Consider the following 24902-nt stretch of genomic DNA (forward strand, 5'->3'; position numbering starts at 1 on the left):
GGCATGAGCCCCTGCGCCCGGCCTCCATCATTCTTTTCCGAGACCAGAAAATTTATTTAACCAACTGCCTAAAGATGGACATTGTGATTGATCCCACTATTTTATATGTAACTTACTTTCTTTTTTTTTTTTTTTTTGAGACGGAGTCTTGCTCTGTCGCCCAGGCTGGAGTGCAGTGGCCAGATCTCAGCTCACTGCAAGCTCCGCCTCCCGGGTTCACGCCATTCTCCTGCCTCAGCCTCCCGAGTAGCTGGGACTACAGGCGCCCATATTGAACATTGAAGGGGAGTTGGTGAGTCTTAGGAAACATTCTCTCCTAAAAGTTTACATTTTTCACTGACTAGAAGTGACCAAAATAGATTATACTGACGAGAAAAGACTTTTGAAAGCAGTATGGTCAGGTTGGCAGGTGAGTGGCCTCAAGAACTTAGGATTTCGGCGGATCACGAGGTCAGGAGATCGAGACCATCCTGGCTAACATGGTGAAACCCCGTCTCTACTAAAATATACAAAAAACTAGCCGGGCGAGGTGGCGGGCGCCTGTAGTCCCAGCTACTCAGGAGGCTGAGGCAGGAGAATGGCATGAACCCGGGAGGCGGAGCCTGCAGTGAGCTGAGATCCAGCCACTGCACTCCAGCCTGGGCAACAGAGTGAGACTCCGTCTCAAAAAAAAAAAAAAAAAAAGCTATGACAGTTCTGAAGCAACGATTTAGTCAAATACTGATGCTGTCTCAGATGAGTAACTGCAAATCACTTCAAAAGGTAGAAGAGTAGCTTAAATGTGAAAAAGGTTACTGCCACTTCATGTAGGGAAAATAACAAGTATTTGCAAATAGCAAAATAAAAAGAAACGGTTTCAGTACAAGCTCTTATACTCACTTGGTATCAAAACAGTCCAAAATAAATCTAGAAGCATGGCAAGTTATAGCTGTGTTAATGACGAAATGTGATATTTACTGTTTAAATGCAGCAGCTGGAAGAATCCCCTTACGAGGAAGATAGAAAATACGTTTACATCCAGACTGCATTACTCTTTGGAAAAATATGACCAATCAGATTTTGGGTATTATTGTTAAAACCTTTTCCTTCACCTCTGCATCATGGTGGTCAACTAAAGCTTTTATTTTCTGGGTACATTCTTCTCCATGTAACAGGAAAAACAGTGAACCTTCAGTGAAAGTAGGCTGCACAGCTAAACGGCCTTCTATTTTGAGGCAGTTATTTATATTCTGAAATAGTGTAAGTACTCGAAGAAGAATCTCCTTTGCTACGTGGCTGTCATAAAGGGAAAGGAATGACGAATCCACCTGAAATAGGAAATGAGTATTATTTTGCGTTAATAATATATGAAAACATTTTTCATGTGTATTTTAACATCTTAAAACTGCACTGAATAACTCACATTTAAAAATTTTAAAATTCACATTTAAAATGTGAATCTCTCACATTTTAAAAATTTTGTCATAGAAAATTAACCCGAAATTGCATAACTTAGGTGTATAAAACCTTATGTATCCCCACGCTGTATACTAATGGAAAAAAGGGAGTGTTTTAGCTAGAAAAATACAATTTCCTTGTAATTTTAGAATGTGGTTATTTGGGAAAAACAACCATTTTTCTTTTTTAAGATCTGTCATATGGTTTTCATGGGAACTCATTATTTCATCATTTAGTGCCCATACACCAGAGGGCGCAGAGCTGGGTGGAGAACAGGGATGAGCAGATGAATATGATGGTTCCTTTTCTACATGAGTTGAGCTCCATTCTATCCCAGCATTCAGACCACTTATCACAGCTTTTAATTACCTTGTTGACTTGTTATATATTTTTGTCTCTCCAACTAGACTGTAAGCTTCATGAGGACATGTACCATGTCATGCTGTGCTCACTGGTGTGTCTCATCTAGCATCTAGCATATGCTGGGGACTCAGTACTGCTGTTTCAGTGGATACTAAGATACATGTAAACACAAACAGGTCCAGTATAAAAGATGGAATGGCACAATTGTACCCAAAATTGGGTAGAGAAAAAAGTTATAATTTATTGTTGCTAGGGTGAATTTTTAAAAATGTTTTTCAAAAGTAAAAGACTCATTGCAAAAAATTTTGGAAATTCATATATACAAAATGAATTAAAAAATTCTTTAATACTGCTCCTCAGAAAGAATCCCTGTTAATATTTTAGGCTAAATCTTTCCAGATCTGTCTACTCAAATTTATATATGTGTATATTTACAAAATAAACATATAAGCTATTTACTTGGGCACGAAGAAGTCCTTCTGTCATGGCTGGATTTTCAGACAAATTCAAAAGCAGTTTCAAAACTTGCACCTGAAAGAAGATGATACTGGCTTATCTCCGAGTGGCAAGCATGAATTTTCTCTCTCAGGCATGCTTTCTCTCACCATGTCTTCCAGGCCTGGCTCAAATTCTCTCTACTCCAGGAAACCTTCTCTATTCATTCTACTTTAAAGGTCTCACTGTGAACTCTTATAACACTTGGCACTACTCTTAGAGAACCTGTCACAGAGCAGTGTTATTTAAACCTCACTTTTCCAGTTACACCGTTAGGGAGATACAGAGTATATTGCAAATGTCCTGCACTACTCTTAGAGAGCCTATCAGAGATAGAGGTTTTCTATCACAGTGTTATTTAAACCTATTTTTTTTCCCAATTATAATGTTAGGGAGATAGAATATTGCAAATGTCTTCACAATCTACCCCCAACTCACATGCACATCTGAACAGATGGTAAGCTTAACATCTGTTAAATACACGATCTTTATTATGATTACTGTTAAGTGAAGTATGGCCAGGCATGGTGGTGTCAACACGGCCTGTAGTCCTAGGTACTTGGGAAGCTCAGGTGGGAGGATCGCTTGAGCTTTCCCACCGCAATGATGTTCAAGTTCAAGGATGTTCAAGTTCAAGGATGTAGTAAGCTATGATTGTGCCTGTGAACAGCCACTGCACTCCAGCCTGGGCAACATAGTGAGACCCTGAGACCCCATCTTCACCCCCCACAAAAAAGAAAGAAATATAATCTTTAAAACAACAACAAAAAAACTCTCAAAGCTCATTTCTACTTAAAGTGTAAAAATTCTGGAACTGTTTGGTTACCAAGACTAAATAAATAACAATATGGCCCCTTTTAGTAAGCTACTATGAATCTTTGAGGCTATCTTTTAATGTGAAAGTGTTTTACAATCATATAAAAAAGCACAGAGATAAAAACTGATTGATGGGTTGGTTGATTGAGATGGGGTCTCACTATATTGTTGAGGCTGGTCTTGAACTTCCGGCCTCAAGGAATCCTCTCACTTTGGTCTTCCAAAGTAACTAGGATTACAGGCATGAGCCACCATGCCCAGCAATGATATAAATAATAAGCAAATAAATGTTATTTAATGGCTGACTAGCTAAAATATCAGCATTCTTATCACTTATAACTGAAAAGTCAGTAATAAAAAGACTCATAGAACACCTCTTTTTAAAAACCAAGGCCATGTGAAACCGTACTTTCCACAAGATACCTGGAACTAAAACAAGGAGCATAGAGCGGGGATACTAACTCAGGGAAATGTGACAAATGTGCTCTTCACTAGAGCTGGGAAGGAACCTGGATATTATTTTACAAAAATTTTTTATTACAAAGGCAACAGATGTTTACCATAGCACTTTCAAAAAAAAATAGAAAAGCACAAAGAAAAAGAAAATTTACCCATATTTACATAACTAGAAATGATCACGGTTAAGTTTTGGTATTTTTGGCCAGGTGCGGTGGTGCATGCTTGCATTCCCAGCACTTTGGGAGGCCAAGGTGGGCAGATAACTTGAGCTCAGGAATTCAAGAGCAACATGGCAAAACCCCGTCTCTACAAAATATACAAAAATCAGCCAGGTGTGGTAGCATGTGACTGAAGTCCCAGTTATTCAGGAGGCTGAGGTAGGAGGATTGCTTGAGCCTGGGAGCTCAAGGCTGCAGTGAGCAGAGATCATGCCACTGCAATCTAGCCTGGGCAATAGAGTGAGATTCTGTGTCAAAAAAGAGAAAAGTTTTGGTATTTTCTTTTTGATCTTTATGCATATATCCTGTGTACTCACAATTCCTTTGTTCATGTTATAGATACTAATTTATTTGAGGATAACATAATACTTTGCTTAATTTTACTGTTTTTATCAAATATTTATTTTTAGAAAATTACTACTTGGTCATAACAAAAATTTTAAGTAATGCAAAAGAAAACAAGGTAAAAACAAAAGCCACCATGCTATTGGCCCCTTCCAATCCTCAGCAGTGACCACTGGTAACATTTCTTAAATATGCAGAGATTGTCTTTTTCAAACAGATGCTCTTAATAAATTAAGGTCTCTGGGAGTGAAAGAGTAAAGGAGACTTCTGACCCTTCTTTAGTGCACTCCGTGGAGGTCACTATCAGATCTTATCTGGCCTGACTCGCTGTCAGCAACACTAGGAATAAGTGTTAGAAAAAAAAAAAAACCACCTGGTTCCCATGTCAATGAAGTTTCAATTAGAAAAATAGGAAGAAGAGGTATGAAATAGGATGGTTCTGAACTTATGAAATAAGCCTGGAAGAAGTCAAAATCTGAGACCCACTAATAGTCAGTGAAGGCAGGTATACAACCAGGGAATAGCAACAGCAATAGCTATTTGGTACCCTATATTAAAATCTGATGTTGCTACTCTTTGTAGAAGGGAGTTAAATATGAGAAATATATATATACACACACACAGAGTACAACTACAGATTAAACAAATATATGGATTTTGGTTTGAAACCATATTGACATGTTTTTTTTTTCCTTATCACATGCACCATCTTGTGGTGACACTAGGACATTTTAAACCATTAGTTTCGTTTTCATTGCAGATGTAACAAGCACACAGTTTATTTATGTTAATCCTCCGCTATCTGCATTTGGTTATCAATCAGTGGTGTACCCAAAAGGTTATCACGGTACAGTGAGATCCCTGACTTAAGCAAAGTAAGATATTTTAAAATTCACTTTAGTGGTTATTTACTAAGAAAATACCTAAATCAGACACACTTTCCCACTAACAAATGGATGACTATCCAAAAGTTTATTTGCAAGTTGGAACTTTAAACTCAATTTTTATGGAAAATCAATGTTGTAATTGGTGGCTATGTTCCAAGGCAGACCAAGAAAGCAAATTTTCTATCCTAGAAATACTGTACTAGCAATGTAATGGAAAAACACAACACAACAAAACAAAAATAGAACATACTATTGTGGTGTGGGTCATCTTTTTAAAAGTCAAAAAATATATGAAAACACAGACGATGTCTGAGACAGATATATACAGCCCCGAGGCCAGACTCGCCTGGCTGAACTCAGCCTGACTCTGAACTCAGAGTTCCTCCTGATGTTCTGGGTAAAGCAGCTGCAGAGTCAGGCAGAGGAGAGATTTCTCCTACAGAGGCAACAACATAAGAGTAAAGAGGGAAGGAGTTTCCACAGGGGTTCAGGGGCTGGAAGTTATCTTGCTCCACTGGAGACAGAGATGTTGATGCAGGTTGGAAACTGCCCAGGAATGGTGCAATATTGCTGTAAGACGACTCTTACATTTAATTTTCAATACCTGTGGTACATCTTGGACCAGATCCAAACAAGTTTGGCTATTGGAAAAGAGGAAAGTCCATGTACAAACACCTTGGAAACATAAAAGCAAGACTACAGTAAGACTCTCCTGTAATCACATCTTGATAACCTCAAAAATAACAGCAGTGATGTTGAATATTTGGAGTATGGCTTCACATTTGGTCTTTCTAAAATGCTGATGCATTTGTCTCTCAACTGTTCCAGAGAACACAGAGCAACATGGTAAAAAGCCTTGATGAACAATCAACCCAACTTATCAGAACTTTTAATTAGCCTATAATCTATTTTTATGCTACTTTTTCTTGAAAAATGGCAATTGATAAGAATGCACGCTAATATGAGAGATTTACTCAAGAACCTTTTTATAGGGCATCTCCTAAGGTCCTACTTAATTCAGCTCAGTATCTGTTGCCTCTTATATCAACCTAACTGAACAGAGTGAAGCACTGAGACATCTTTCATTCATTCAATTCACTTCATTTACTACAACTTAAAAGTTGTTTTAGAAATATTTTTCAAATAACTGAATCAAAAAAATGATTTGTTAACCCTGAGGTAAGTAAAATATTCAACTAACCACTACTATTACTCAAAGACTCCTTTTAATCACAATGTTCCTATATTTGGTGGGGGGAAAGCTAGCTTCTGAGAAAACCAAATGAACATGAATCTGCTGGTAAGTGAAACAACAGATGATCTTCACAAGTTAATTTCGCAATGGAATATTTGGGACTAAATATACTTTCTTGGGCCCATGTGAGTTTTTAACAAATCTTCCTCTTCTTTGAGGCACATTAACTTAAGATAGGTGGCCTGCAAATACTATTTCAATGTTAATAAGCTTGACACAATAGCTCTTCATACCTTCGTGTTTCCATTTCCAGTAAGTAACACCTGGAACAGGTCTGTAATGTAACTGTGAAGCATGTGCTGGTGGTCATTGGTAACAGTCATGTTTGTCAACAATCTCAGTCCGGCCAGCTGCACAGCAGAGTTCAGAGGACCAGAGAAGACATCCTCACAGACTTGATTGATGTATATCTGAAGGCAGGGGAGGAATATGAGCATCTTAGAATCTCCAAAACTTTTCTACTGAACAGTCACTTTTCTGCACAGTGGAATAAGGCTACTGCTCAGGATGGAACTGACTCCTCAAAACATATGACATTTCTATCTGACCCTCAAATGTTGTTGACTTTTTAAAAGCTTCCTTTGGTAATTCCAGGCACAGTGCTTAGCATTTTACAAATACTCCTCACTTAATCCTGAAGACAACTCTAATGAGGTGTGTGTTATACCATTACAGCTTTCTTGCAGACAAGGACTTTTAAGTCTTTGAGGAGCTTGAGTCCCCTGCCCAATGTCAGACAGCAGGTGGGGATGCAATAGCCAAGCCCAGAGATCATGCTCTTAACAGCAGTGGCCTCTCCCTGGCTGGAGGCCTCCCAGCTTAGTCTACCTTTCTGTTTCAACTGGTCTGTGCACACTAGGATCAGGGAAGATGAGAGGCCATTTTGTGTCACGGTAAGTACCTTAGCAGCAGGGTCTAGAGAGCTGCATCATTTCCGAAGTAAAGAATGGGAGGATAATGTGAAACAGAATCTTTCCCTAGAATTAATCCTATCAAAAGTAAGCAGAACAAAATTATACTTGGCCTAGGGTTCTTATTTACCTAGGTGTGTGTGTGTGTGTGTGTGTATATATATATATGTAATTCACCCCTTCATGATATTGTTAACTATCACTGGTAAAAAGTAATGCAATGCTGTAGTACTCCTGTATCATACATGACAGAACTAAACTCAGTGTGATGGAAACTTTTCTGAAACTCTCTTTTCTGTGTCTGGCCATGAGCTTTCTTTTTTTCGGGGGGACAGGGTCTCACTGCCGCACAGGCTGCAGTGGCACAAACTCCACTCACTACAGCCTTGACCTCCCAGGCTCAAGTGATCCTCCTGCCTCAGTCTCCAGAATAGCTGGGACTACAGGTGTGAGCCACCATGCCCAGCTGATGTTTGTATTCTTTGTAGATACAGGGTTTCACCATGTTGCCCAGGCTGGTCTCAAACTGTTGAGCTCAAGCAATCCGCCTGCCTCAGCCTCCCAAAGTGCTGGGATTACAGGTGTGCACCACCATGTCCAGCCTGGCCATGCGATTTTTAGCTTAGAAAAATGATGTTTTACAGATAACTGCTATTCACTTAAGCAAATCTGAACTCCACCAAAAGTTCTAACTGCTAAGAAAATTTGAAGTGGTAAGGAGTTACCAATTGTCCCATAAACAATTATTAATTTTTTAAAAACCCCAAATGTATCCATGTTACCATAGAAACTAAACGGCAGTAAACCAAAGAGAGATTAAACTTTTAATCTGGTTTCAAGATCTAAATTACATTTATTTTTAGAGACAGGGTCTCACTCTGTCACCCAGGCTGGAGTGCAGTGGCATGATAACAGCTCACTGCAGCCTCAAATTCCCCCGTCTCAGTCTCCTGAGTAGCTGGGACTACAGGTGCATGCCACTATGCCCAGCTAATAATGTTTTCTTTTTTTTTTTAGAAATGAGGTCTCACCTAGCCTGGCCAACATGATGAAACCCCGTATCTATTAAAAATACCAAAAATTACATGCATGGTGGTAGGCACCTGTAATCCCAGCTACGCAGGAGGCTGAGGCAGGAGAATTGCTTGAACCCAGGAGGCAGGGGCTGTAGTGAGCTGAGGTTGCACCACTATACTCCAGCATGGGCAACATGAGCGAGACTCCCAAAACAAATAAATGGAGTCTATGTTGCCCAGACTGTTCTTGAACTCCTGGCCTCCAGCTATCTCCTGTTTTGGCTCCCAAAGTGTTGGGATTACAGGTGTGAGCCACCACACCTGGCTGTAATTTACATTTGAAAGTCAACTGGTTTTCTTGGGTTACAATTTAATTATACATCCATCCTTTAAAAACAGGGCATTTATTTAGCTCTTTATAAATCATATATTTCTGTAAGAAGCTGATGTCTTTCAAAGCATTTCCTAAAATGTGTGGACTGTTTACAACCTTATTATAGCTGAATCTTTTTACCATTTCAATTCTAATAACAAGATTACCAAAGGGACAGCTTAGTTATTCCTGTAGCTGTGTCCACCTCATCTTGTTCTGTTCTCTTGGAATTCTCTCCCTCCCCAATTCTACCTGTAGAGTAACATTCTCAAGAGCCAGGTCAGACTCCACCTCTTACAGAAACTTTTGGATCAAATCTCTCCTTTCTATGTACTCAATAATGTTTTACTTACACTTTTCCTTAAAGGACTTCATTATGTTTTGCCTTGACTTACAATTATTTAAGAACTTGCTTTATCCTTCCTTCCACCTTTCCTAGAACAAGAGTTGCATCATGCTCATTTGCACCACAAAGCAGGAGTTTGATAAAATATTGAATTGAAATAACGTAATTTAGTCGGGCGCGGTGGCTCAAGCCTGTAATCCCAGCACTTTGGGAGGCAAAGACGGGCGGATCACGAGGTCAGGAGATTGAGACCCTCCTGGGTAACACAGTGAAACCCCGTCTCTACTGAAAAATACAAAACACTAGCCGGGCGAGGTGGCAGCGCCTGTAGTCCCAGCTACTCGGGAAGCTGAGGCAGGAGAATGGCGTGAACCCGGGAGGCGGAGCTTGCAGTGAGCTGAGATCCGGCCACTGCACTCCAGCATGGGCGATAGAGCGAGACTCCATCTCAAAAAAAAAAAAAAAAAAAAAAAAAGAAGAAATAACGTAATTTCCTAATATTGCATTTTTCTGCTGACATTATCTGACCCTGACCTGGTTCCTTTAGCACCCTTAGATTAAACTGAACCCCAACTCCAAAAGTCTTGCTGGCTGCAAAAGTTAGAAGCAGCCTGGCCCCCCTCCTTCAGTGGAATATGAAGAAGCTCTTGCAGATTTTGATTCCCACTCTAGAGCTTTTATCTAGATGACCACGGCAACTGAACAGAGGCTGATGAGAGCTGTTAGAGTGTTTGAATTTGGTAGACCAGAATTCCTGAAACTCAGTCAGATGTTGCAGTACCAATTCCAAAAGACCATTAGGTGTAATCAAGGTTCATGCATGTGGTGTCAACCCCATGGAGACATACATTTACTATGGCATTTATAATAGAAAACCACCTTATTCTACACTGCTGGTGCAGATGTAACTGGGGTAATGGAAGCTGTTGGAGGGAATGCATCTACTTTCAAGAAAAGTGACAGTTTTCACTACCGGCACAATCTCTGGGAGCCATGTGGAGTATGCTCCTGTAGTAGATCACACTGTTTACAAACTGCCTGAAAAACTGGACTTTTAAACAAAATGCTGCCATTGGTATCCCATATGTTACTGCATATAGACCTCTGATTCACAGTGTCTGTATGAAATCTGGAGACTGGGTTCTGGTTCATGGGGCTAGTGGAGTTGCTGGAGTAGCAACATGCCAAATGGTTAGAGTTTATGCCTTAAAGGTTTGGGGCACAGTTGGTATTGAGACGGACAAAATACTTTTGCAAAATGGAGCCCACAAAGTGTTTAATTACGAAGAAGTTAATTATGTTGATAAATTAAGAAATGTGTGATAAGAAAGGAACTGATGTGACTATTGAAATAATAGCTAATATAAATCTTAGTAAAGCTGTGAATTGTTTGTCATATGGAAGATAAGTAATAGGTGTTTGCAACAGTGGTACTATTGAAATAAACCCACGGGACACTATGGCAAAAAAGTCTAGTAAAATTGTCGTTACTCTATTTTCCTCAACCAAGGAGGAATCTCAGCAATTTGCAGCAGCCTATCAAGCTGGAATGGAAATTGGTTGGCTGAAACTTGTAATAGGTTCTCACTATATGTTGGAGAGGCCGCCCAGGCTCATGAAAATATCTCTTATGGCAATGGGGCTACTGTAAAAATGATTCTTCTCTTTTGATGATTAATTCTTTCATGGATTTCAGAGGTTGTCTTTTGCCCAGTTTTACTTACACAATCTTTTGTTTAATTAACATTGTGAGTTTCTTATGTGAAAAAAGTAAGATTTTTCTTTGGAGAACTGAGGAAGTACAGTAAAACTTATTTTATGGCTGGCAATATATTTTTTACTTTCTATTTCAAATCAAGAAATCTTCATTGTACAAAAGAGCATGCTAGTGGTTTTTTGGCATTGGGGTGCATTCCAGAAATTCTTAACTGATACTTGATTAATTCTATACCTTTGATTAAAATATGCTAATTCAAAATAAGGTTCTCAGTTTCCAAGGATGTCCAATCCTACTTACCTTTATAAAGGTTCTTTTGTATCTGATTAGCCATAACTGTATTGGACTCTCAAGATTTTCTGGACTAAAAAAAGACCCCTATTCCAAACTAATCTCATCTGGATCTTTAAGTCTTGTGGAAGGGCAAGAATATATAATTTCCAGGGCACTTTGCTAGTTTTCCAATATTTTCCCAAATATTAGAATATCCACTTCATTGGATATTCTAATTGATTGTCAATGACCCCATATATTCTGTGAGGACAGCAACCTTATCTTTCGTATGACACTTGGTACATAGCCTCCAAACTGGTAATACTTCTTGACTGATCAGATTTTCAAAGTAGATTTAGAGTTACCTGTTTGTGTGATGGGGGTCATATATTTTTATTGAAATTAATAAGCTCACCAATTTGACACATTAAGAATGGTCTGCTTTTGCTTCATAGCATAGTAATCTGTAATTCTGTAGAAAATTAAATTTTCTAGTCTATATAGTACTTGCCTCTCATCACTTCTGCATAGCTCCTCGCAGTTACTGCTTAACAGTGTTCTGGGCTGGAAGTCTGTATCTAAACTAAATACAGACATTAACTCTTACAAATCTTGCCATCAATATTATGTCCAAGGAAATAAAGTTTGGTTATTTGTTGTTTTTTTCTTCATATGAGCACATCCTCCTGTCTCTTGTTTTGTGCTTGTCTTGACCTGATTTGTTCTGTTGAATGACAATTTCTGGTTTGAACATGGGAGTCCTGTTTCAGTAATGAACAGAAAACTGCTATTTTCTATGACTGAGGGGTATCACTAGGTTCTGGCTATATATGCCATGGCTGAAGTGTTTTAACTGTTAGCATTTACCAAATTAACTATTTTTTTTTTTACAGGTTAACTGCCTTATAAAGAACATTTTTGAAAAAAGCATTAAAGCAATGTCACTAACACAAGTTAGCCTTTTATGTGAATCCTAAAATGGAGGATTTCTCCCCATACAATGACATAAAGGAATAGTTATTCTGTAAAAGCCAGTTTAATCTATTTGCACATTTGCCTCATCCCCTGAAAGAGCTAAAGCATACAGTGACTTAACGTTTCCCAATACACTCATACAGTACACTTAATTTCAAAGGTAAAACTAGCCAAACTATATGCATTAACAACCATATTTATGAATATGTAGCACTGGATATGCTCTCTGAATGAATGTCTTGTAATACTAGTTCTAGTTCTAGTTCTAGTTGACACAAAGTCTTGTCCCAACTTTCAGCCAACTACATTCACTAGTTGGTTGGTGCCTATAGCCTTAAGGCTATTACTGTCACCAGTGCCTGTGCCTGATGTAAAGTAGAGGATAACCTGTAGAATAAACAAGCATTACTTTACTGAAACAAAACTCTTATTGTACCTCTTATTGGCTAGTTCAGGTCCCTCCCTCTTTTGTCTTATTCTCCATTCCTCTAAAGGTAATCCTTGGCTGTAAAATTACAAAGGACAGTCTACTGAAGTTTCATTACTCATCTTTTTGTTATTTTTTCTTTTATTTATAGAAAACCTTATACATTTGGGATTTTCAGTCAACTTACCTTTATCTTGATTTGATTTTCAACATTCACACTCAGGTTATTTAGTGCATTTAAAGCTTTCTCTTTAATACTCTGGTTGGAATGGTTGATTTTGTTTCCAACAATTGGAATACCACCCAATTCACGAATAATAGCCTACGAGGGAAAAAAAACAAAACAGAAAAGGACTGGGACTTCAGTACGCATCTCCGTTCACTGAATTCTTCGCATCCACAAATACAATTAAAAATTAATGGCTTTTTGGAAACATCTTTCCCATATACAAATATTTAATTCAGATTTTAAAAAAATCTCACTACCCATACTTTTATAGGTAAAGAAAATCCATTGAAAAAAAAATTAAGATACGTAATTACTTAAACTACAGTGCTGAGAAATACAATAAAAATTTATAGAGGTACTAAAGCGATCTTGAAGCAACTTACAAATAAAATTATTTTTCTTTGAGATGAGTTATATGACTTCTCCATTATAGGCAAAACTGGAAAAGTGTTACAAGTTAGAATACTAAAGTTAGTATTTTAATTTAGAATACTACAGTAGTGTTTTGCTAACATGTATTATTTGAAACACTAATCCCTCAAAATGTTGAGATGTTCCATAAAAATAAGGGGGGGGTTTCCCATGGTTATATAAGTTTAGGAAAATCTAAGTATAACAAGAGTAAGCATGTTTCTTTAATATGTTCATGTGCATTGGGAATCTTGAAGAGGTGTGTGTTGATGATAGTATGTTTATGAACTATACACAAAAAGAGGGTCATTTTTCAGCAGTGGAAATGGTGGGAACACACTGATATCTTGCAGAATCAGATTCCACACAGTTTGAAAAATGGTACCCAGGGCCAGGCGCGGTGGCTCACACCTGTAATCCCAGCACTTTGGGGGGCCGAGGTGAGCGGATCACTTGAGGTCAGGAGGTCGAGACCAGCCTGGCCAACATGGTGAAATCCCATCTCCACTAGAGATACAAAAATTAGCCAGGTGTAATGGCTGGTGCCTGTAATCCCACTATTGGGGAGGTAAAGACAGGAGAATTGCTTGAACCTGGGAGGAGGTTACAGTGAGCCAAGACTGCACCACTGCAATCTAGCCCGGGCAACAGAGTGAGACACTGCCACAAAAAAAAGAAAAAAAAAGAAGAGAAATGGTACCCAAATATTCAGAGGAAAAATAATGTGGGAGCTCTTATAGGTAGTTGCAATAATATGTTACCATGTACCTTTGGCCCAAACATTGAAAGAAATAAACTGCTTTAATTCTTGTAAGAAAAATATGCTAAAAATGATTCTTGTCAAGTCAAGACATGCTATTCGAGCAGGAAAAAAGAAAAAGATTGCCATCATCTATCTACTTTTTACAAGTAGCTCAATACTCCATTTTACCGTTAAGGGTGATCTTAGCATTAAAAGAGAAATAAACTTTCTCTTTACAATTTCAAGTTCTTTCAAAGGACTTGCAGTTACTAGAAAGATTTTTTTTTTTTTTTTTTTTAACTGTACTGTTACAGCAGATTAAAGTACTACAATTGATGGTGAGGGCACTGACTCCCGCTCCTCAAGAAAGTACTTCTCCAGTGGGTACTGGCCTACTCTGACTGCAACTTATCTCAGAGGAATACAAAATTATGCCATCAGAAATACTCCTTTAAAGGTAGGCTGACACATTAATCACTGGCTGTTGTTTTTGCTTGTCTAGTGGCCCTCTTTCCACGGGGGCAGATGTGGCATCTCCTCTGTCCCACACAATCCCTGCTGGGATTGTTGTTCACTTGTATTCACAGCCATCCCTGCTACTTAGCTGTAGGCTGCTCATGTGAACCAGGCTTCATAAACATGGGCGATGGTCCCTTGATTGATCCAGAGATTGCCCCAGAGACTGATCCAAAGAGCACTGGATCCTAGAAGAACAACTGTACCTTTTGGATCATGAGCTACAGAGATGAAGGCTTAGAGAGGCTAGTGGCTTTCTTTCAACCCTTGTGAAGAAAACCACTTTGTGGCCAGAAAGATAAAGACCAATACATAAAATTGAGCGGCCATAAGCAAAGCCAAGAGGTAGAGAAAGAGAGAACTCTGGTAACTCTTTCTGCGACCTTGAACTGGACTCAGTTGTGCCTGAAATCTGCTATTCTTTGCTGTCTAAGTTAGCTGAGCTCAATATTTTCCCTTTAAAGCTTAAAATAATTTAAGGTGAATTCCGTCATTTATAACTGAAAGAGTAGGTAATACACAAAGATTCTCTATCTCCCTATACATCTATAGAGCTTTACATTAAACCTTGCCATTCTGGAGAAAGCTATTTTAATACAATAAATTGTATTTTGTATTATACAAAATATTAAAAAATATTGTATTAAAAATATTTATTGTATTTTTTAATACAATAAATTCAAAATAATTTTGTACTTATGACAATGTTAACAAAGGGCATTAGCTGAAAACAATTACTTTTTTTTTTTTTTAACTATTTTCTCATGCTGGACGGTTGTTAGAAAGAGTAGGAAGAAGGACATGTTCAAATTAAGCTCTTTAGTCTTAGTTTTAAGTCTCCATTTGCAGGAGCCATTTACATTGATTAGTGGTTATCAGAGTGTGGTCCAGGGACCACCTGCATCAGAATCATACTCAGACCTATATACAATTTAAAGTATGTACTTAAATGTTAGATGCATTTATTGTTTTACTGAAGCACTGCTGAATTTTAAATAATTTAAAAGGCCATGACATGCTAAACGTTGATTAGATATACTTATGAATGTGATGCCAGTGACCAACTTCATAGGGATCTACAATCACATTAATAATCATATTACTATTAGGCTGTGTTTTTCAGAAGTAAACATTATGTTTTAAGTATAAGTAGCCACATTGCACAGATGAGGAAATTGAAGCTCTCTCAGAGAGAGAGAGGTTAAGTAATTTATTCAGGGTCACAATTACTGCTAGTGTGTAAGAACGGAAAGAGCCTGCTTGCTGAGTTGAGGTACTTACTTGGTTAACTGAAAAGGCTGCATTGTTACCCAAAGTAATCAAAGCTCTTTCAATAATTACAGGATCCTCAGTCGACTCCAGGAGGTAAAGGAGTTTCTGAAGTTGTGCAGCATTTAGAACATCATCATATGAACCATCAGTTAAGTCTTCTGCATAAGAAGAAAGTTATTTGAAGTTAATCTAAAATCAATATGAGATTATTTTTGAGATAGGCTCTCACTCTGTCACGCAGGCTGGAGTGCAGTGGCACGATCATGGCTCACTACAACCTCGATCTCCTGGGCTCAAGTGGTCTTCCCGCCTCAGCTTCCCAAGTAGGTAGGACCTGTGGTCCTAGCACATGCACCACGTCTGGCTAATGTTTAAAATTTTTTGTACAGATGGGGTCTCACTATGTTGCCCAAGCTGGTCTCAAACTTCTAACCTCAAGCAGTCCTCCTACCTTGGCCTCCCAAAGTGGTGGGATAACAGTATGAGCCACTGTGCCCAGTCTGTTTTTTTAAATTTTAAAAACAATATCGAATACCTACTTGTATGGCAGGCACAGTATCAAGCACTTTACATCCTTAGGAAGAAGATATTGTACTACTCTCAATTTACAGCTGGGAAATGTAGGCTTATAGATACCAAGAAATTAGCCAGTGGTCACTTGGCATATGGCTGTTAGTAAGACACTTCATGCAAACACCATATACCTCAAATGCTGATAACATTTTCTGTTTCTCCTTTCAAAAACCAGGTATACCCATCTAATGGAACACTTACCTATAAACAGATTAACTAGGAAATATGATTTGCGTTTAGGAGATCTTTTCTGAGCACATCAGATAGAAGGAAAGCTATGGGAGTAAACCAATCTTTTTGCCAGTGTGGCATTTTTGTTTGATTTATACAACAAGGCATGTTGACTAGGATACTAGAATAGTCCTGCTGGTGGTGATGACAAAAGAAAAGCTGACATTTTGAGGAAGAGCTAGGATAGCAAAATGCTGGATCTGCTCAATGATGTTCAGAACTTATGGCTGTACCTTAAAAAAAGCCCTCTTTATAGAAATCACCACAGGAAGAACAGAAGCCATTTTATAACACTCTTATTGGGGTGGTTGGGGGGAGGGGAAAGGGTAGGGTGAGGAGGAGGTTACACAACAATAGGTGCTACATGATCTCAAATCTCTGTTTTTTTCTTTAAGAAAAAACACACGAAATTGTTAGGCTGGGCATAGCTCATCTCTGTATCCCAGCACTTTGGGAGGCAGGAGAATCACTTGAGGCCAGTGGTTCGAGACCAGTCTGTACCACATAATGAGACCCTGTCTCTATTAAAAAAAAAAAAAAAGTAAATAAAAATGTTAAAAGTGGTTATCTTTGGGTAGTGGGATTATGAAGGACTTTTATTTTCTACCCTATACTCAACAGTACTGTTTTTTTCCCCAATAAACATGTATTATTCCAATAAACATGTAACATAAAATAACTAAGTATATTGCTTAAAGAAGAATCACGGCCGGGCGCGGTGGCTCAAGCCTGTAATCCCAGCACTTTGGGAGGCCGACACGGGCGGATCACAAGGTCAGGAGATCGAGACCATCCTGGCCAACCTGGTGAAACCCCGTCTCTACTAAAAAATATAAAAAACTAGCCGGGCGAGGTGGCAGGCACCTGTAGTCCCAGCTACTCGGGAGGCTGAGGCGGGAGAATGGCGTGAACCTGAAAGGCGGAGCTTGCAGTGAGCTGAGATCCAGCCACTGCACTCCAGTTTGGGCGACAGAGCGAGACTCCATCTCAAAAAAAAAAAAAAAAAAAAAGAAGACTCACACACAAAAAATAAATAAAATAAAGGGACAAGTATAGATTATGTATGGGAAACAATGTGTGATATGTGATATATGATATGTGATGCCCTGAGGAAGTCAAATAAGAAATGTTAAGAAAATGTCACAGCTATGAAGCCAGAATATTCTCACTACCAAGTCTTAATCGAGACCTTTTACTTTTGAATCCACTGTCGGCCTCATTAACACCTTATGAAACAGGGTTTCACCCCAAGAATACTTGAAAAGATAAAGGAAAGAATGATAAAAACACAGCTTTTTAGAATGGAAAGAATTTGGGGTTCATTCAAACCTCTCATTTTACACAGGAAGAAACTGAAGCCAGGATTGTTCAAGGATCTGCCTAAAATCACAGTGGTAGCTAGAAGCAGAAACCAGAGAAATGAAAAATCAAAGTTACAAGTAAGTCACTATTTTTTGGGGTCTAGTTTTCTCATCTGTCAATAAAAGGGTTTGCTTAATACTGTAACTGGCTCCAGAGTTTCCTACATAGCCCTGAAGTTGTATGATTTCATATACACACGCGTACATACACGTGCACATGCATGGCAGAAATGTGATAAATTTAACTCATCTATATTTGAGATATTTCAAAATCATACTACTTTGTTACATGTTATCTCATAAAGTCATTTTTAAAAAGCTTACAGACTGGCTGCGGTGGCTCATGCCTGTGATCCCAGCACGTTGGGAGGCTGAGGCGGGCGGATCACTTGAACTTAGGAGTTTGAGACCAGCCTGGCCTCAGAGATGGTGAAACCCCATCTCCACTAAAAATAGAAAAAAATTAGCCAGGCGTGGTGGAGGATGCCTTGTAATCCCAGGTACTTGGGAGGCCGAGGCAGGAAAATTGCTTGAGCCTGGGAGGCGAAGGCTGCAGTAAGCCGAGATTGTACCACTGCACTCCAGCTTGCGTGACAGAAGTGTAACCCTGTTGTTTTTTTTTTCTTTTTTTTAAAATAAAAAGAAAAAAAAAAAAGAAAAAAGCGTATAGATGTATAAATTCTTTATAAATAGCCATTTAAAATTTCTCTAGGGATTAAATCACTGAAAGTAAAATTTCATGGTGTTATATCATAGAATTTTCACTTGGTGGGAAAAGGCACAGTGTGGTAGTTAAAAGTAAGGCAAGGCTATGGAGCCAGGTTGTTTAGTTCAAATTCCCAAATAAGCTACTTACCAGGTAAGAGACTTAGGCTCTCTCAGCCTCAGTTTACTCATCTGCTAAGTGGGAGTTAATAGTGCCTACCTCAAAGCACTTTTGCACCTAGAATATTTAAAGTGCCTAGTATATTTATTATTTTCATTAATGGGACACAGAGCCAATTAATAGCAAAAGTGGCTTTAGAATCCAGATCTTTTTACTCCTACATTACTTACTCCCCCCCAACCATTATTCCTCCTAGTATATTAAAAAAAAATGAGCCTAGCCAGGTGCAGTGGCTCACGCCTGTAATCCCAGCACTTTGGGAGCCTGAGATGGGTGGATCTCAGGAGTTCAAGACCAGCCTGGCCAAGATGCTGAAACCCTGTCTCTACTAAAAATACAAAAATTAGCCAGACATGGTGGCACGTGCCTGTAATCTCAGCTACTCAGGAGACTGAGGTAGGAGAATTGCTTGAACCCAGGTGGCAGAGGTTGCAGTGAGCCGAGATCGCGCCACTGCACTCCAGCCTGGACCACAGAGCAAGACTCCGTCTCAAAATATATAGAATAATAATGATAATAATAATAATAATGAGCCTATATTTTAACTTTGTAAATTCTGTTTGAATTTCTAATAAAAACCATATATTGGCCTGACATGGTGGCTCACATCTGTAATCCCAGCATTTTGGGAGGCCAAGGCAGGCAGATAACCTGAAGTCAGGAATTTGAGACCAGCCTGGCCAACATGGTGAAGCCCCGTCTCTACTAAAAGTACAAAATTAGCCAGGAGTGGTGGCACATGCCTGCTGTCCCAGCTACTCAGGTGGCTGAGGCAGGAGCATCGCTTGAACCTGGGAGGCAGAGGTTGCAGTGAGCTGAGATCACACCACTGCACTCCAGGCTGGGCGACAGAGGAAGACTCCATCTCAAAACAAAAAAACAAAACAAAACAAAAACCATGTATTACTTTTTAGTAAAGAAATGTAAAACTTAAAACTCCAAATACATTTTACAGGAGGGCGATCATCAAATACTCAGCTCTTCCACTGGTGAGTTTTTGGACTACTATTACACAGGTGAGGCAGTCAAACACCGTGTGTTCTACTTCCCATCTAGCTTTGTGCCAACAAGACTGTGAAAGAAACGCTCAGTGGTTCATTGTCTCCTCCAGTAAATCAAGGAGAAATTACAATTCTCAAAGCGAATGAAAAGTAACTACCACATTATAACACAGCAAGACACATTTCAAGATAACTGTCATGGTTCAGAATCTTTCCCACTGCGAACACAATATGCCTGTTTATGTAGTCTTAGGCCTTCAGTAAAATTATCTTCTCACTACAGAACTCCTAGTTTTTAAAGTGAATTCCTAATTTTTAAAGTGTTTATAGCTATCATGAATGATATATATTTTTTGAAACAGGGTCTCATTCTGTTAAAATCTTTTCAACTAAAGTTTTAAGTTGTTACTGCATGTATACAAGAAGTTATTGGTCTGGGTATATTGACTTGTACTCAAGATATTCTATAAACTCATCGCTTCTAGTAGTTAGTTAATTCTCTTGGATTTTTCCAAGTAAATCATTATGCCTCCTACAATTATAATTCTGCCTCCTTTCTAATGTTTATACATGTTGCTTTTTTCTTATCAAGTTATGACTCCAGAAGAATGCTGAATAATAGCTGTGATAGCAGACACTGTCTTGTTCTTGAGTTTAATAAGGATGTCTTTAGTAAGGATAACAGTGTGTCTATTAAATATAATATTTGCTTTTGGGTTTTGATGGATGCATTTCATTAACTAAAGAACATTTCTTTCAATTTATTCCTAACTTGCTGCAAGTTTTTATCAGAAATGATACAATTTTTTTTTTTTTTTTTGTTCAGAGTCTTCAGCTATGGAAAGAAATAATATTTTAATGCCTTTTTACTATGAGGTCATCATGTGGCTTTTCCTTTTTCTAATATGACTCCTCCTTCCATGTCCATTTGGCCTTGGTATATTATTACTTTAATCCCCTGACAGATTTGATTTGCTAATATTTTAAGATTTTATCTTTATTCGTAGTTGAGATAGATTTATACTTTTTCATACTACCCTTGTCAAGTTTTGGCATTAGACTGTTGGATGAATTGGGACTGTTTCCATCTTTTTCAATGCTCTCAAACCATGTTAGTACAAAAATTATTTTTATTTTATTTTATTTTTTAAGATAGAGTCTTGCTCTTTTGCTCAAGCTGGAAAGTAGTACCACAATCACAGTTCACTGCAACCTTGACCTCCTGGGCTCAAGGGATTCTCCCACAACAGCATCCTGAGTAGCTGGAACTACAGGTGCACACTACCATGCCTGGCTAATATTTGTATTAAATTAGGGGTTTCACTATGTTGCCCAGGCTGGTTTTGAACTCTGGGCTCAAGCGATCCTTCCACTTCAGCCTCCCAAAGGGATTAGAGGTGTGAGTTTAAAACAAAGACAAGATCGCCACTGCACTCCAACCTGGGCAGAGCGAGACTGTGCCTCAAAAACAAAGAAAAGATCATCTTCTGAAATCTAAGCGTGATGATGACTGTATTAGTCTATTCTCATGCTGCTATGAAGAACTGCCCAAGACTGGGTAATTTATAAAGGAAAGAAGTTTAATTGATTCACAGTTCTGCATGGGTGGGGAGGCCTCAGGAAACTTACAATCATGGTGCAAGGGGAAGCAAACACTTCCTTCTTCATAGGCAGCAGGAAAGAGAAGGAGTGCGGAGGAAAGGGGGAAGCCCCATATAAAACCATCAGATATCCTGAGAACTCACTATTATGAGAACAGCATGGGGCGGGGGAACTGCCCCCGTTATTCAATTACCTCCCACTGGGTCCCTCCCAGTGGGAGGTAATGTAGGGATTATGGGATTACAATTCAAGATAAGACTTGAGCTGGGCACGGTGGCTGATGCCTGTAATTCCAGCACTTTGGGAGGCTAAGGCAGGCATATCACTTTGCCAACATGGTGAAAACGCGTCTCTACTAAAAATACAAAAAAAAAATTAGCCAGGTACGTGGTGTGTACCTGTAATCTCAGCTACTTCGGAGGCTGAGGCAAGAGAATCGCTTGAACCCGGGAGGCAGCGGTTGCAGTGAGCTGAGATCATGCCACTGCACTCCAGCCTGGGTGACAGAGTGGGACTCTTTCTCAAAAAAAAAAAAAAAAAAAAAAGATTTGGGTGGGGACACAAAGCCAAACCATATCGATGACGAAATGAGCACTTCTTGTCTTCTTCAGTGATAAAGGTGTAGCCTCAGGAAGAAGGGATTGTGAGCAAATGAACTGGCAAATTTAAGTTTAAAAGACTTTGTCCACATTCGTCAGGTTGAGTCAGTAAAACTGAGAAGATATCTGAGTCTAGGACACCTTCCCAATGTACTTATACAAAAATATCTCTGACATGGGCAAAGACAACAAATTAGGCTTTGTAAATGCTATGATTTGAATGTCTCTTGCAAAACTCATGTTGAAACTTAATTCCCAATGTGGCAGTATTGAGAGGTAAGGCCTTTAAGAGGTGACTGCATCATGAGGGGTCTGTCCTCATGAATGAATTAATCCATTCATGGATTAATGAGTACGACTGGTGGCTTTATAAGAACAAGAGACCTGAGTCAGCATGTTAACACACTTGCCCCTCTGGCCTTGGGATGCCCTATGCCACAACAAGAAGGTCCATACCGGCTACGGCCCCTCAATCTTGGACTTCTCAGCTTCCATAACTCTAAGAAATAAATTCCTTTCCTAATAAATTACCCAGTTTCAGGTATTCTATTATAAGCAACAGAAAATGGACTAATACAGTAAGAGTAAATACAAATCTTAAAAAAAAAAAAAAAGTTGAATTATACCTAGTGCCAAAAGTGAAAGAGACCTTCCCCTTCCACTCCCTTTTCCTTAAAGCATTCCCTCGTGCAAACTTGTAATTAAATATCCTTTGTTGGCCAGGTGAGGAGGCTCCATCCTGTAATTACAGCACCTCGGGATGCTGAGGCAAGAGGACTGCTTGAGCCAAATTCAAGCCAGCCTGGGCAACAACACGGTGAACCTGTCTCTCAAAAAAATACAAAAATTAGCCAGGTGTGGTGGTGTGCGCCCGTAATCCTAGTTACTTAGGGGGCTGAGGTGGGAGGAGCCCAGGGAGGTGGAGGCTGTGATTGCACCACTGCACGGAGCCTGGGTGACAGACTAAGTCCCTGTCTGAGAACAAAACAAAACTCCTTTTCCTGTTTCTTTGATACAAATGTAAATCTTTTAAAAGCGAAATAAGCATTTGGCCAGTTTTACAGCCCAAGAAAGTCTTTCTTAAAAGCTTTGGTGCCTACTGTTTGAAGAAAGCCTACTCTGAAATCTACTCTTCCAGGAAGATAGAGCCCCAATCTCCCCAACTCTGTGAGTTTTTCGTCTGGGCACCTGGTTCCACATCATAAAGATATTTTTACTTTTCCTCTGGATAAAGGCAATTAGATAACAACCACCTCAATTACCAGTAAATTTAGGATAAACTACACGTAGTGAATGGTACTGTCAAGTCATCTTACTTAAGGACAAATTATTTTTTATCTTGAGAACACGTACGTAATACGAAATCCGTTCTATCTGTCCAGCTACACTTAAAGGAATTAGAATTCTTCTTGCTATCCCATTAGCAAATTGCCCGTGATGTGTGAGGCAATCTAGTTTGTGCTTACTCAACAACGAAGCTGTTTAGTTCTCTTCTACAATTGTGGACAGGAGTTTCTTCGATGGCAGATATGTTATTTTAAATTATTTCCCTAACAGCTTCCATTATGTGAAACACGCCTTTGGAGGGTTTTACTGTACCGATCAACTTTTGAACAGAAACCGAATCAGGCATTTGTCCGCTGGGAGGGTGTGTCTCGCGCAGACAACTGTTCCCATTTCCAAAACACACACCAGGCTGGGAGGTCTTGGACCACTGTGACTCCCAGGTACCTCCCCTCTGAGGCCGGGCCGAGCGCCCGCACAACTGCCCCTTTGACGTCCCTTCTTCCAGGATACTTGCAAGCAGAGCTTCACTTATGGCTCCGGGCCCCTCAACAGCCCTTCCACAATCGGCAGATTCCCTTTAGTTACACAAAGGCCCGGAACAAGCTTTAAAGTGAGAGGCCATCAACAGGCTTTTAAGAAATCTAATCCTCCGCTGTGACGCAAAGCTCAGGCAGGAAAGCCAGGACAAGTTTTCATATCAGTATAGTGAACAAAGAAGGGGCGGCCCAGCACCATGCACCCACACAAGTACTGCCTCTCCCTATAGCTCGGCTCCTCATTTTACCCCGAGGACACGCAAGCCACCACCCAGGCCCGGGGAGCCCCCCTGCCCAGTCCTCGCCCACCTGCCGGGCACCCCGCGGTCTCACCTGCAGACTTGGAAGGGCGCATCCCGAGCTCGCGGTCGCCCCGCCGCCGACCCCGGGTCAGTCTGTAAATGCAGTAGCAGGCGCCCGCGCCGAGGAGCAGGCCCGCCGCCACCCAGCCCGCGCCTCGGGGGCCACCCATTCTGCCGCCGCGGCAGAGCCGCAGCAATGAGCCAGGGCAGGAGGCTCCTGGGGGCCAGCGCGGAGGTCTCCAGCTCACGCGGCCCCAGCCGACACAACAAACCGCGCGCGACCTGGAGGTGGAGAAAGGAAATGGGGTCTGAGCTCCGCCTCCCGGAAACGGCCCAGCTCAAAGCCTATAACCGCCCACTGCAGCCCGGCGCTTCCCGGCGGCTTCTCCTCGAGGAGGCGGGGCGGGGCGCTGGACGCCAGGAGGGGCGGCTCGGACGGTGTGCCCCACGCGGAGACGCCGAGGCCCTGAACCCGGAGCCGAGCTTCCCGTCGTTTCTCCTGTGGCATGAAGCAAGCCTCCCTCCCTCCTGCCCCGGGCAGCGGAGCGAGGGGCGGTGCCGCGTCCAGCCCCGCCCCCTGGTTGCCGGGACAACGCCCGCACGCACCCGGCCGCTAGTCCCAGCGCGGGGAGGGTACGAGCGCAGCTTCTCCGTCAGGCCTTGGGCCATGGCGTCCCTACGCAATGCCAACCCGAGGCTGAAGAACTACTTCAAGGAGAACTACATTCCTCAGGTCTGCGAGGTACTGGACACGCGTGGCGGCTGACACGGACCGACGGTGGGGAATTAGAAGGGGGAGGAGTCAGGGAAGACGTCTCGGAGGAGGGACTAGGTTTAAGAGTTAGGGGAGGAGGGGGAAGGCGGGACGGAATGCGAGAAAGTGAAGTCAAACTCGGACTTGTAGGCGATCTGGGCTGAAGATGCTGATCAGAGAGAAGACAGAGGGTGATGGCAGCTGCAAGTGGGGAATGGGTGACATCTCCCAGGGGGAATGAGCACAAGGCCCAGATCGGAAACCCCAAAATCACCTTTTAAGGTTTG

At 40.5% G+C, this 24902-nt stretch overlaps 2 protein-coding genes and 1 pseudogene across 2 annotated transcripts in view; 2 read left to right on the forward strand and 1 right to left on the reverse strand.

Annotated features, from left to right (window-relative positions):
• Nucleotides 1-854: 854 nt before the first annotated feature.
• ARMC10 (armadillo repeat containing 10) lies at nucleotides 855-24158 on the reverse strand. The gene is made up of 6 exons (XM_030932547.1): nucleotides 23893-24158; nucleotides 15493-15641; nucleotides 12501-12635; nucleotides 6509-6685; nucleotides 2260-2331; nucleotides 855-1307 (listed from the first exon to the last, which is right to left on the reverse strand). The coding sequence occupies exons 1-6, from the start codon at nucleotides 24029-24031 to the stop codon at nucleotides 1053-1055; spliced, it is 927 nt and encodes a 308-aa protein (XP_030788407.1). The 5' UTR covers nucleotides 24032-24158; the 3' UTR covers nucleotides 855-1052.
• On the forward strand, nucleotides 9477-10760 carry LOC115898275 (annotated as a pseudogene).
• Nucleotides 24058-24902, forward strand: part of FBXL13 (F-box and leucine rich repeat protein 13) — a 277423-nt gene continuing 276578 nt past the window's right edge. The window contains exon 1 of the mRNA XM_030932545.1: nucleotides 24058-24603. Within this exon, the coding sequence (XP_030788405.1) occupies nucleotides 24058-24603 (546 nt within the window). The remainder of the gene's footprint in view (nucleotides 24604-24902) is intronic.

This window comes from Rhinopithecus roxellana, chromosome 6 (genome assembly GCF_007565055.1).
Source record: "Rhinopithecus roxellana isolate Shanxi Qingling chromosome 6, ASM756505v1, whole genome shotgun sequence".
NCBI classification, from domain to species: Eukaryota; Metazoa; Chordata; class Mammalia; order Primates; family Cercopithecidae; genus Rhinopithecus; species Rhinopithecus roxellana.

Coding starts and splice junctions, on each gene's coding strand:
- ARMC10 (XM_030932547.1), bottom strand. CDS start 24,031: ATGGGTGGCCCCCGAGGCGCGGGCTGGGTGGCGGCGGGCCTGCTCCTC. Junction 6,686..12,500: donor AAAATCAAATCAAGATAAAG/GTAAGTTGACTG, acceptor CCCTGCCTTCAG/ATATACATCAATCAAGTCTG. Junction 1,308..2,259: donor AAGGACTTCTTCGTGCCCAA/GTAAATAGCTTA, acceptor TTCCTATTTCAG/GTGGATTCGTCATTCCTTTC.